Consider the following 13,039-nt stretch of genomic DNA (forward strand, 5'->3'; position numbering starts at 1 on the left):
CTTAAAATCTGGTAGCAGTTTAGGTTAAAGGTCAGGGGCAAAGCTGGGTTGAAGTTCCTGTAGTTATTGAGGAACTTTATGGAATGAGCCCCGGACTATGAACCGGAAGATCTGGATCCTAGGTTTCGACTTTACTGCTAACTTGGTTGACTTCACCAAGTTATTTATTGAGTTCACCTCGCCTGTTTGTAAAATGGAATAAACAGTGCGTTCTCTTCAGTGTGCTGGGCTTAGAACCGGAAGAGAAAGGAAAAACGCACTGCGTTTGGAAAGTTAAACGCACTGCGCCAAGATAAAGCATTTACTCCATCACCCTCGAGTAGGGATGGTGCAGTGGTCCCCCTTTCCAGGTCCTTGTCTCCCTCCGTCGGCCTGGGGGCGCCCTTTCGCACGGCTTCTCTATCCCAGAGCTCTTCTCGATGGTTTTCCCTCCCGGATCGTGAAGGCTGGAGGGAGTGGTCACACGCCTTTTCCCCTAGTCGCCCCCCTCTAGCCCACAGTCTCGCTGCCCTGAGCCTCCCGGGCCGGCGGGCCGGCCGGGCGGACAGGAGGGCGCGCGAGGGGCGCGCGGGGGGGGCGGGGGGAGTTCCGGTTCCGGTTCTTTGTGCAGCTGCAGCAGCGGCTCCGGGAAAGATGGCGGCCCGGGCGGGTTTCCAGTCTGTGGCTCCGAGCGGCGGCGCCGGAGCCTCAGGAGGGGCGGGTGCGGCGGCTGCCCTGGGCCCGGGCGGGACACCGGGGCCTCCGGTGCGAATGGGGCCGGCGCCGGGTCAAGGGCTATACCGCTCCCCGATGCCTGGAGCGGCCTATCCGGTGAGTGGGGCAGGAGGAGGGGCGCGCGGGCCGGGGGCGGGGCCGAGCGGGGGCCTGGGAGTGACAGGGGTGGGGGGAGGAGGAGGAGGGACGCGCCCGGGAGGGATTCGGGCGCCGAGTTGGGGTCGGGGGAGACGCTGCGGGGAAGGGAAGGGAGGCTGTTAGCATCCCCACCTGCTCCTAGAGGCATTGTTTTCTTGGGGAGTCAGGATGTAAAACCAGGGTGGACGAAGTGAGGCCAAACGTGGGCCTGTGAGACCTTGAGTGCAAATGGCCTAGGCAGCTCCAGTGCCCAGGAGCACAGAAGGTGTAGCTGGCAAATTGAGGTCAGCTTCTGAGGAGATAGTGCCTGACAGTACTCTCTGAGTAAATATGGCACTAGAAGAGATGTCCAGTGTGCCAGACACAAAATAGACGGGGGAGAATTTGAGTATAGTCTCGCTGTCTTTGCTTTGGGGCTATATTCTCCTGTGGAGTCAGGGCTGGAGAGTGGAAGTTCCAACTACTTAGATGTCAGAGAGGTAGAGGGCTCTCCTCCCACCTCACCATTGTGCTCCACCCCACCCCACTGCCTTGTTTCATTCAAAGAACTCAGGCCTCCCCCACTTTCCCTTTCTTGGTGGGATTTGCAGGGGAAGCCATGACATCTCTAGGTCCTCTCCCCTCTGTAGAGACCAGGTATGCTACCAGGCAGCCGAATGACACCTCAGGGACCTTCCATGGGACCCCCTGGCTATGGGGGGAACCCTTCAGTCCGACCTGGCCTGGCCCAGTCAGGGATGGACCAGTCCCGCAAGAGACCTGCGCCTCAGCAGATCCAGCAGGTCCAGCAGCAGGCGGTCCAAAATCGGAACCACAAGTAAGATGATCCCAGGGTGGAGGGAGGGAGGGAGGAGGCCTGTGCAGATGCAGGTGCTGGGGTACCTGAGCAGAGAAGCGGCAGTGCTGTGTCAGCAGACGGTGCTCATTCTTGAAATAATTGCTTCGTGTTTGTTAGGGGCGGGGGTGTCTTTGATTTGAGACAAGCTTTGCAGTTCCTTCACTTTACTATAAATGGAGGTGCTGACAGCCTGTCTTCATGTTCTGGCTAGTTCCATCCCAACCTGATAACAGTATTTATTCCAAACAGTGCAAAAAAAAAGAAGATGGCTGACAAAATTCTACCTCAAAGGGTGAGTCCAGGCTCTAGACCTTCTTGAGGGTGTGGTGAGTTGGAGAGTAGAGATGGTCAGCCTTAGATCCCAATGATATCTTTCTGTTCCCTAAGATTCGTGAACTGGTACCAGAATCCCAGGCCTATATGGATCTCTTGGCTTTTGAAAGGAAACTGGACCAGACTATCATGAGGAAACGGCTAGATATCCAGGAGGCCTTGAAACGTCCCATCAAGGTAACACAGGAGAGTACTAGGCAGAGAGCCAAAGGAGAGGACTCGGGAACCTTCAGCAGGCTTAGGATGAGAAATCAAAGGCATAGCACAGCTTTCCTTGGCATTTAAATTACATCTCTTCTGCCTACGAACTGAGAATTACATTAGAAGCATAAGAACGGAACAGCAAAGGGGGAGGGGCTTTTGATATTTCTTGCACCAGAAATATACCCTGTTGGTGTTTTTGCCGTAACTCCTCTGCCACCTTGGGAACCTGGCATCTTGCATGACTGTCTACCTGGCATCCCGGTGAATGCATTTGCACTCAGGCCAGTGGCCTGTGCTCCTCTTCTCATTGGAATCTCCATCCAACCACCCCAGGGACTGGGTAGACAGTAAGCCAGTCTGTTAGGAGTCATTGTCGGGTTTGGGGAGACCCTTGTCTTCAACATCAAACCACTGAAGCCTCCTGTCAATCCTGTTTCTGCCTTCCTCAGCAAAAACGGAAGCTGCGAATTTTCATTTCTAACACTTTCAATCCGGCTAAGTCAGATGCCGAGGATGGGGAAGGGACGGTGGCTTCCTGGGAACTTCGGGTAGAAGGACGGCTCCTGGAGGATGTGAGTTCAAGGTCCACTGTGGTCGGTGTCTAGGGTGGGAGCTTCTGGGAACAAGCAGTATTGTCTGGTTGGCAGGAAGCCTGACTGGTGCTTACAGCTCCTGTTGGGAACAGCAGGGAGAGGGTCACTGTGTTCTCTGCACTAACAGACAATGGTTCTTTGTGTCTGGCTCCCACATATTGGCCCTCTCTGTGGTATCACATCGAGAACCTTATTGTCCTGGGATTTGATTTGTTATTTACCTCTCTCCTGATGCTGCTAGCCATTGGATTTGGCAGTATCTGCAGATTTTTCAGTTATTTTTTTTCTTTTAAACCAAATGAATTTGCACTTAACATTTGGGCCATGCTTTCTTCCCTGAGTCCTTGAGGTCCTTGATTTCTGCTGTGCCCTCTCTGTCTTCCCAGCTCCTATTGGAAACAGCTTGCAGTTTATGTGGGATTGATTTCTCTGACAAGCTCTTTATTGTTTCATGGGGAACATCAGCTGTCAGGTGATAGCCCCCAAACTTCCCACCCCAGAAGCTCCTTGGAGAAGCTCACCTGCCATTCCCTTATACTCTCTGGCTCTCTATTTTTAGCTGTTCACAGGCAAGCCAGTATGAAAGCATTTTTCAGAAGAACCAGGGGTCAATGTCAGAGCCTCCGTTTTCTTTGTATAGGTCCAGTCCATCTGCCAGTGGTGTCGTGTCATCCAAATAAAGCTGTTTTTGTTCTGGCTGCTTATTACCTGTGATTCATTTCTCCTCTAGAGTCAGAATTTTCTCTGTTCAGACTCGCTTTATTATGTGTAAATGTTTGGCTTAACTTGCATCGTTTCCCTTGGGAAAAAGAGGTGGGCAAGGCAATGACCCTATACACGTTATAGGCTGCTGCTTCAGGGTTCTGTTGCTACCGCAACTTGTTTAATAGACACCTACCTTGCCATCTCCTAAGATACACTCAGAAGACATTTTTGAGTTTTATTCCCATTGCTTTGTGGGTTCCTTGTTTACGGGACTATGTCTTAGGGAATTTCTTCTGGCTTTTTCTAACACGACGTCTCATCTCTCTTCTCCAGTCTGCCTTGTCCAAATATGATGCCACCAAACAAAAGAGGAAGTTTTCTTCTTTTTTTAAATCCTTGGTGATCGAACTGGACAAAGACCTGTATGGACCAGACAACCATCTGGTAGAAGTGAGTAGTTCTGTTCTCTAGACTTTGACTTTATCAGTAGAGGATGATGGACTTGGGAGCTAAACTTTAATGTCTAGGGAGGGAGTGGGGGTGGGTACCTCCAGTGCAGTTTGCACATTGGCCTCCAGGTGGCACTAGCTGTTTGGTTTTGGTACTGTTTGGACCCAAGAGTTCTTATAGTCTGACTTGTCCCGCCTTTTTAATTTAATTATCTTGATCGCTGCCCCCACTCTCAAGAGAAAGTTTAATGGAGGCTTTTTATACATGCCAGGAATGGTGAGATGTAGCTGTCCACACGCCATTCATCTTTTTTCCTGGTAACAAGTGCTTTGTTTAAGGGGGTTAGGATTTAGTCCTTACCAAGGCTACTTTTCGGAGAAGGCAATGGCACCCCACTCCAGTACTCTTGCCTGGAAAGTCCCGTGGATGGAGGAGCCTGGTAGGCTGCAGTCCATGGGGTCGCTAAGAGTCGGACACGACTGAGCGACTTCACTTTCACTTTTCACTTTCATGCATTAGAGAACGAAATGGGAACCCACTCCAGTGTTCTTGCCTGGAGAATCCCAGGGACAGGGGAGCTTGGTGGGCTGCCGTCTATGGGGTCGCACGGAATCGGACACGACTGAAGCGACTTAGCAGCAGCAGCAGCAAGGCTACTTTTACAGCCTCTGCTGCTTGCTTTTGGTTCCTGCTTTGTTTAGATTCACATTCCAAATCATCAGAAATTCTTTATTATAATGCCTGATTACATAGTGTTCTAAAGACCATGCTAGCAACAGTGTTCTTTGTGATACAGTCAAAACCAGAATGAGATAGTGTAGCACTCCAAGTGAACTTAACCTGCTCCTTTCTTTGCCAGTGTAGCCGCAGCCCCTTAACCTCAACCACTAAGAAACATGAGAAGGTCTTTACCATCTAATAAGGGAAGTAAGTCATAGAATCAATAGAAATTTGTAAATATATTTAACTTTATAGCAGTAGAGCATAGTGCCTGAGAATGTGGACTGTGGACTCCAACACACCAGAGCTCAGATAACAGCTCCACCACTTATTGGCTGTTGACCTTGGGCAGCTTGCTTCATTCTTGTAAGCATTAGTTTTCTCATCTGTAAAATAGGTTTAATTGTGCCTCTCTCATGTGGATGTTGTGGGATTCAATGTGATAATCCAAGTACATGTCCTAGAATACTCTGGCACATAGTAAGTACTCAGTAGATGATAGCTACGTTATTTTACTGTACATGTGTATATTATCCATGTTGTGGATAAAATTATCACTGAAAATACAGGCTAATTTAAATGTGACCCTGAGCAATCAGAATTAAAATGTCCGTCTACTTATAGACAGGAATCCCAAAGTCATATGCAGTGTTTTAAAATGTCTCATGCTGTTGCTCTTCTCCAGTAGCCTCATTAATCAAAGTTGAAAATTCAGTCATTACAGAAGCTCTTCCCTCCCACCCCAGCTCTTCCTCTGGGAGAGCACCCCCTGACATCTTCCTCTCTGTAGTGGCACAGGACCGCCACTACCCAGGAGACGGACGGCTTCCAGGTGAAACGGCCAGGAGACGTGAATGTGCGGTGCACTGTCCTGCTGATGCTGGACTACCAGGTATCTGTGCTGCCCTGAGGAGGCCCAGCTTTCAACCCCATCCCATCAGCAGTCTGACATTTCAAGGCAGTTTAAGTCTAGTTGCAGGTAATTTGCCATCAGACTGTTAGCTCCCTAAATATCTTTAAGGGATAGGGTCTTAGTCATTTCTGAGTTCCTCTTCTGTTTTTCTGCTCCAGAGAGAGCACAACATGAATGCCTGTTGAACGGCATGAATGTATGGCCACACCAGGTGCCCCATAATAGCACATAGACTCAGCTCACTAGCTTCACCTCTATACCCTCGTTCTCTCCAGCCTCCTCAGTTTAAATTAGACCCTCGTCTGGCTCGGCTCCTGGGCATCCACACCCAGACCCGTCCGGTGATCATTCAAGCACTGTGGCAATATATTAAGACACACAAGCTCCAGGACCCACATGAGCGGGAGTTTGTCATTTGTGACAAGTACCTCCAGCAGGTAAGAAAAGTTTCCATTCTTTTCTCAAGTCCACTGCAGCACTAGTTGTACTCTTAGCTGCTTCTCCTTTTTCCCATAGATCTTTGAGTCTCAGCGTATGAAGTTCTCAGAGATTCCCCAACGGCTCCATGCCTTGCTTATGCCACCTGAGCCCATTATCATTAATCATGTCATCAGGTAAGTGTGTGTGTGCAAGGCAGTGGTGTGCTGGAGCTGGCTTGCACCGCCTGCACAAGTCAGTTCTCAGAGTTTAGGAAAATGATAAGCAGGTTGTTAAACACAGTCATTATTTAGGATTACATAAACTTGCGATTAAATACATTATATAAAAAATAAGTGTAAATGTACTCAGTCATCATCTCTGAGTTATTATGTTGGTTTACTGGTGTTTGGGCTTCCCTGGTGGTTCAGAAGGTAAAGAATCTGCCTGCAGTGCAGGAGACCCAGGTTCAATCCCGGAGTCAGGAAAATCACCTGGAGAAGAGAATGGCAACCCACTCCAGTATTCTTGCCTGGAGATTTCCATGGACAGAGGAGCCGGGCCAATTACAGTCCATGGAGTCTCAAAGAGTCAGACACGACTGAGCCACTGACATACACATACTGGTGTGTGTGTTTTCGAAGTTACTTCTGTTGATTGTGTCTGTGTGGTGGAAATACTATCTAATGAGATGTTACTGCACATCCCTTCCCAGTTCCTCGATCAGTGATATAATGTTGGCATCTTGAAATCAACCATGTTGAGAATATTTAAAACACAGAAATTAGCAAATGCTCCAAGTCAGGCTTTTTCTTTTTGTTCTTTTTCTCTTTTGGAGAATCAGTTATTAGAATTTATCAGCTCATCACTGATGAACTCCTGTCTTTTCTCTGGGTGGTAGGACATTCCATTCTGAGACTCCAGCTCCATTACCTCTGTCTGCTTTTCTGTTCAGAAGATGGTGAACAAGGCATGTCTAGGCAGATACAGAGTGAAAGAAGGCACTTTCTCCTCAAAGCACCATGTCTTCTGGCTCTACATAGTCTTTGCCTTCTTTCCCTTACTCCATATTAACTCCAGTAAAGCCTTCCTTTCACTAGACCTGAACCATCATCACTCAGCTGATAGTAATTCCTACAACCCATATGCTGGGTCAGTAGAAGCTAGTTTGTCCTATATTCATGTGATTAAATTTAGGCCATGTTGTATTTTGTGTGGTGTGTATTTACTTGAATGTATTTTCAGAGTCAGTTTAATAAGTGAAGATACTGTAGCAGTGGTTTCTTTGTGGGGAAGGAGAAACTTACTTTTCATTGTCTGTCTTTTGTACCATTTGACTTTTTACCATTATTACTGAGGCTTATATGCAATATATTGCACCCATTTAAAATCTGATGATTTTTGACAAATGTGCACGTCCTATAGCTACCACCACAGGGAGAGTATAGAGCATTTCTGTCACACCAACAAGGTCTCTGGTACCCTTTTGCAGTCAGCCCCTTGCTCTTCAGTCTAAGACTTGTGTAATTAGGTCTTAGGGAACAAGTCCTTTACCAGGCCCCCTTGGTTTCCTCCTCAGTGTTGACCCGAATGATCAGAAAAAGACAGCTTGTTATGACATTGATGTGGAAGTGGATGATACCTTGAAGACCCAGATGAATTCTTTTCTGCTGTCTACTGCCAGCCAGCAGGAGATTGCTACTCTAGACAACAAGGTAGGGATCATGGCCTGGATAGTTGGGTGTCACCAGCCCTCTATCACAGCTTCTTGGCTTCTTTGATTTTTGATATTTGTTCAAAATATATTGACACTCAGTATATGCTGGGCACTCTGGTGCTGGTTGGAGCCAGACACACATAAGTTCTGATTCTTAACTATACCTCTTAATAGCTTTGAGCCTCAGTTTCTGATCTGTGAAACCATAATGTCTATTTTTCTAAAGTTGTTATGAGGATTAAATGAGACAGTGTATGTGAAGACATGACCTTGTATCTGGCACATAAAAGCAAATGGCAGCTGCTGCTTCTATTGTTATTACCATGAACATTATTAGACATAGTCCATGCAAGTAAAGCCAGAAAGGCTCTGGGAACACAAAGGAAGACAGGAAGGCTTTCTTGGAAGAGGTGATGCCCCAACCTAATCTTAAAGGACATGGGAGTCAACATGGGAGTTGGACTATAAAGAAAGCTGAGCACCAGAGAATTGATGCTTTTGAACTGTGATGTTGGAGAAGACTCTTGAGAGTCCCTTGGACTGCAAGGACATCAACCAGTCCATCCTAAAGGAAATTAGTCCTGAATATTCATTGGAAGGACTGATGCTGAAGCTGAAACTCCCAATACTTTGGCCACCTGATGCGAAGAACTGACTCATTGGAAAAGACCCTGATGCTAGGAAAGATTGAAGGCAGGAGGAGAAGGGGATGACAGAGGATGAGATGGCTGGATGGCATCACCAAGTCAATGGACATGAGTTTGAGCAAGCTCTAGGAGTTGGTGATGGACAGGGAGGCCTGGCTTGCTGCAGTCCATGGGGTCGCAAAGAGTTGGACACGACTGAGCAACTGAACTTAACTGATGGGAGTCAACAAAAGGGGAGAAAGGATGATGGTACTTAAGGGCGTGGGGGGCAGAGGGAGCCCAGAAAGAGGGAGCAGGGTATATGCAGGCCCAAAGGTGAGCAGAGAATCTGGCATAGTGAAGAAATACAAGCTCTTCACTGTGTTAGATAAAGCTCGGGGTGCCAGGGAGAAGAAACGAGAGGGAAGCAGGAACCTAGTCCTGAAACCACTTTGAGGCAGGGTAAACTGGTTTATACTTTGTCCTGAAAATGGGAGGGCCTGGTGCTGTTTTATTTAGAATGCTCACTGGCAGGACGGTGGGAGGTGAACTGTAAGGGGGTCGGATCTGGGGGAAGGAAGCCTAGGTGGGGGCTGGTGCAATAATGCGCATGACGTATGGTATGGGCCTAACTGTACAGCACTGATCGTGAGGACAGACGTGAGTAGCTAGGTTTGGAAGGTGTTGAGGTGGAACTGTAGGGGTCTGGACACTGGATGGAGAGGTGGGGTGAGGTGTGAGGGAGAAGAGTTGTTATGAAGACCTCCAGGTTTTCAGCTGGAGTGTGCAGTTGTACTCCTTCAGATTGGGAGCGGGAGAAGCAAGTCTTGGGAAAAGGTAGTGATTTTGTTTTGGGGAGTTTAAGGTCCCTTGAGGTGTCAAGCAGATGTATTAGTAGGAGCTTAGAAAATGGACTGTGATCTGCAGCCTGGGGACTCGTTACCCTGTCAGTGGTGCTGGAAGACATACAAGTAGATGAAATTGCCAGGAAGAGCATGGAGTATCAGTGAACAAAACCCACGGACCACAGCTACAGAGACAGCCCTGTGTACCACTCCTTTTCTGCCTGAGAGTTTCCAGGCCCATTTGTGCTGTGGATTAAAAATTTCCCATGTAGTGTCATCCACAGTGGACATGGTGCAGACTGTAAGGAAAACTTCACTCACGGGCGGTGGACAGACAGCGCCAAGCGCCAGAGCAGGTGGGGCCCTGGGCAGCAGTGCCATTCTTGGGCTGCATTCTGTTCCTTGGCTGGGAGAGGCACAAGGAGAAGTCATACACTGCCTGCCACTTAACTTTGCTTTTCCCCAACGTGGAAATGTTATGAACTTCCTTCCTTTCTTCCTTTCAGATCCATGAGACAATAGAGACTATCAATCAGCTGAAGACCCAGCGGGAGTTCATGCTGAGCTTTGCCAGAGACCCTCAGGGTTTCATCAATGACTGGCTTCAGTCGCAGTGTCGGGACCTCAAGGTAGAGAACCGGGGACAGGTCCAGAGAGACTTGGGCCCGAGAGGCACGCGTTTGCTCTGTGTCTGTGGCATGTGGCGGAGAGCCAGGGAGGTGAGGGGCCAGGCTTTCTTCAGCGTGTTCCAGTAGGGAAGTGGAAATGAAACCGTCAAGTGTTTATCTCATATTTACTGTGTGCTGTCACTGTGCACGTTGTAGGGGATACAGAGTGCAAAACTCGGCCTCTGCTTTCAAAGTAGCATCCATTCTGTTTGAGAAACCAAGCTAATGGGATTTTAAAAGTAGTAAATCATGTACGACATTATCAGAATTTCACCGGTACCAATAAGATAAAACAAAGGAGAAGGGAGACTGGTGAGACTAGGATAGCTTGGAAAGGCTTTCTGGAGAAGTTGGGATTTGAGGGAGGGGTGCTCTCTGAGAGGAGCTCCCAGAGCGAGGAGCACCGCAAGCTCAGCAGGAAGGTAGGAACGAGCACAGTACGTGAGGCGCGCCCTCAGTTCTCGCCTGTCCTGTGCTGACTGCAGTCAGCCTGACCAGAGGAGCAGGGGCCGGGGGTGCCAGGAAGGATCCCTGAACAAGGCAGGGACTTGTCCACAGCATGGGTGGCTTGGGATGCTGTTTTAGTAGTTTGCTACGGCTGCCGTAGTAAAGTACCACAGCCCCGTGGCTTAAACAAGGGAAATGGATGGTCTCACAGTTCTGGAGGCTAGAGCCTGAAGTCACAGTGTCAGCAGGGTTTGGCTCCTCCCAAGGGTGGGGAGGGAGAGTCTGTTCCAGGCCTCTGTCCTGGCTTTTAGTCACTCAGGTGTTCCTTGGTTTGCAGATGGTGTTCTCCATGTGTGTTCACGTTGTCTTTCCTCTTTACGTGTCTGTCTGTGTCTGAGTTTCCCCTTTTTATAAAGATACCCATCATTGGATTAGGCCCACCCTAACGACCTTATCTTAACTTGATCATCTGCAGAGACCCTATTTCCAAAGAAGGTCACATTCACAGGTACCAGGGGGTTAGGATTTCAGTATCTTTTAGGGAACACTGTTCAGTCCATAACAGACGACAAGGAAGGAAACAAGCCTGTTCTCTCTCCTGCTTCCCATTCTCTCTCAGGTCATGACTGATGTGGTGGGTAACTCAGAGGAGGAGCGCCGAGCAGAGTTCTACTTCCAGCCTTGGGCCCAGGAGGCCGTGTGTCGATATTTCTACTCCAAGGTAGGCACCTAGGGTGCAGAGGAGAGACTGACAAAAGGCAAGAGGTCTGCACCTGGTGGGGGTCAGTGGCGTCAAGAACAACTTGTGGTTTGTCTCATCCTCCACTCCCTCCACTATTTTCTCCTTAGGTGCAGCAGAGACGACAAGAATTAGAGCAAGCCCTGGGGATCCGAAATACATAGGGCTTCTCCCACAGCCCTGATTTGGCTGCAACGATTTCTTTATTGGGCCCTGTGCTGCCTGCCTCGTGGCACCTGCCTTGGTCTTGCTTGGGGCTTTCCAGGGGATGCTTTCGGTTCTAAGACAACACCAGAATGAAGAGGGTCTCACGTGACACCGGCTCTCCTCTTCTCCCACCCCATCCCTTCCTATCCCCAGCTTCCCTTTGCCCCACAAAGTTCCCATGTGCCTCTCCCCTCCCCTGGTCTGCATAAGACCTCTAGATAGTATTAGAGAGAGAACCTGTAGTGGTAATCAGTGCATTGAATGGATTGGGCCTAAGGCCAAGTGGTCTTCAAGGGGACCAGCTACACTGATCCTGCCCTTCAGAGACCCAGGAGTTGGGAGCTGTAGCCCCTTCTCCACGACTCAGGCCTGGGGGCACTCTATGAGCTAGTTGATCTTGGCTCTCCTGATAACAGAATCCAGTTTCCTTCCTTCCCTCCACAGGTTTGGAGCAAACTCGCCCTTCACTTGTTGCCCTCTAGCACTAAAGGAACCCTGGCTCTCGGGCTCCACTGAGCCCCAGGTCAGTCCGCAGCCCTCCAGAGGGGCCTGCTGTCTCAGTGCTTCTCTCCTCCCTTACAGGGGGTCCACATCAGTATTAGAGTTTGTTCTAGTAGTATTGCTCCCTCCCAGCACACTCCCTGTAGCTGCTGTTGAGGATTCCCTCCTGTCTGTCCCAACTGAGGGCATTCGGGTGGGGGAATCTTGCCTTTCCATGTCAGAGCCCCGGGGACCTCACCTAGGGTGCTGTCATTGCCAGCGGAGGCTGTTCCTTTCTGCTGTAGTGTGGAGGTGTGATTCATTCATTCACTCCGCCCTGCCTCCCCCATCCCTTCTTGGAGAAACAGGCCTGCAATCAAACGGGTAAAAGCCCTGGGCCACCCCTGTCTTCCTGTCCCTTGTCTGCCCAGTTGACACCCGCTGGTGACTGCTAGGGCACTGAGGAGTGAAAGCGCCTAGGGCTGGAGAGAGCTCTGACTCGGGTCTGTGACTCTTCCCCTCTCCCTGCCTCACAGGATTGTGACTCCCCAGCCCCTGCCCTCAAAGCTTCAGACCCCTCAGGTAGCAGCAGGACCTTGTTGTGTGATCTTGGCCCCTTGGAACTGAGATGGTTTTGCATCTTTCCAGGAGAGCCTCAAATTCTTCCAGGTTGTATCACCCCCCGAGTTAGCATATCCCAGGCTCGCAGACTCAACACAGCAGGGTGGGAGACAGCTGGGCACAGAGGGGGAATTCCGTTCGGCATGGGCTGTAAACCTGCAGAACTGACAAAGCCCCTGCTTCCCCACCCCCTCCTCAGGCTCCTGCGAGCACATCCCCCAGCCCTGTGTCCCTGCCTGTTCCACGCTGGGTACAGCAGGACTCGCTCCTCATCTTCTTCCACTTATTAGTCCCCGCCTCCCTGAAAGGTTCTCCCCACAGTGACACTGGACAACCTCTGTCCCTGAGGCTGGAACCATGAGAAGGAAGCTCAGCACTCCTACAGTGTCCCTGTTGAAGATAACTGTTTTTATTAACTGAATTATTATGTTTTTTTCATGGACCAAAATTTTTTTTGTACTGCCCCCTTATGGATGTCACCCAGTTTTAATAAAAGAATCTTCTGAAGAGTGGGTCCCCCTCCGTACTGATGGAGAGCTCTTCCCTGAGTGTTCCCAGTGCCATTAGCCATGCTCATGGTGTTTGTTCATTTGACAAGTGTTTATTGAGCACCTGCTGTGCGCCATCTGTGGTTCCAGGCACTGGGGATGTGGTGGAAAATAAG

General features: G+C 49.5%; 1 protein-coding gene across 1 annotated transcript; it reads left to right on the forward strand.

Moving 5' to 3' along the window:
• Positions 1-431: 431 nt before the first annotated feature.
• SMARCD1 (SWI/SNF related BAF chromatin remodeling complex subunit D1) lies at positions 432-12,901 on the forward strand. Its single transcript, XM_070370745.1, has 13 exons — positions 432-810; positions 1,482-1,669; positions 1,940-1,982; positions 2,078-2,200; positions 2,677-2,799; positions 3,859-3,975; positions 5,486-5,587; positions 5,884-6,045; positions 6,125-6,222; positions 7,605-7,740; positions 9,720-9,842; positions 10,948-11,049; positions 11,178-12,901. Exons 1-13 carry the CDS (start codon positions 634-636, stop codon positions 11,229-11,231), a joined length of 1,548 nt encoding a protein of 515 aa, XP_070226846.1. The 5' UTR covers positions 432-633; the 3' UTR covers positions 11,232-12,901.
• Positions 12,902-13,039: the final 138 nt, after the last annotated feature.

This window comes from Bos mutus, chromosome 5 (genome assembly GCF_027580195.1).
Source record: "Bos mutus isolate GX-2022 chromosome 5, NWIPB_WYAK_1.1, whole genome shotgun sequence".
Taxonomy (NCBI): Eukaryota; Metazoa; Chordata; class Mammalia; order Artiodactyla; family Bovidae; genus Bos; species Bos mutus.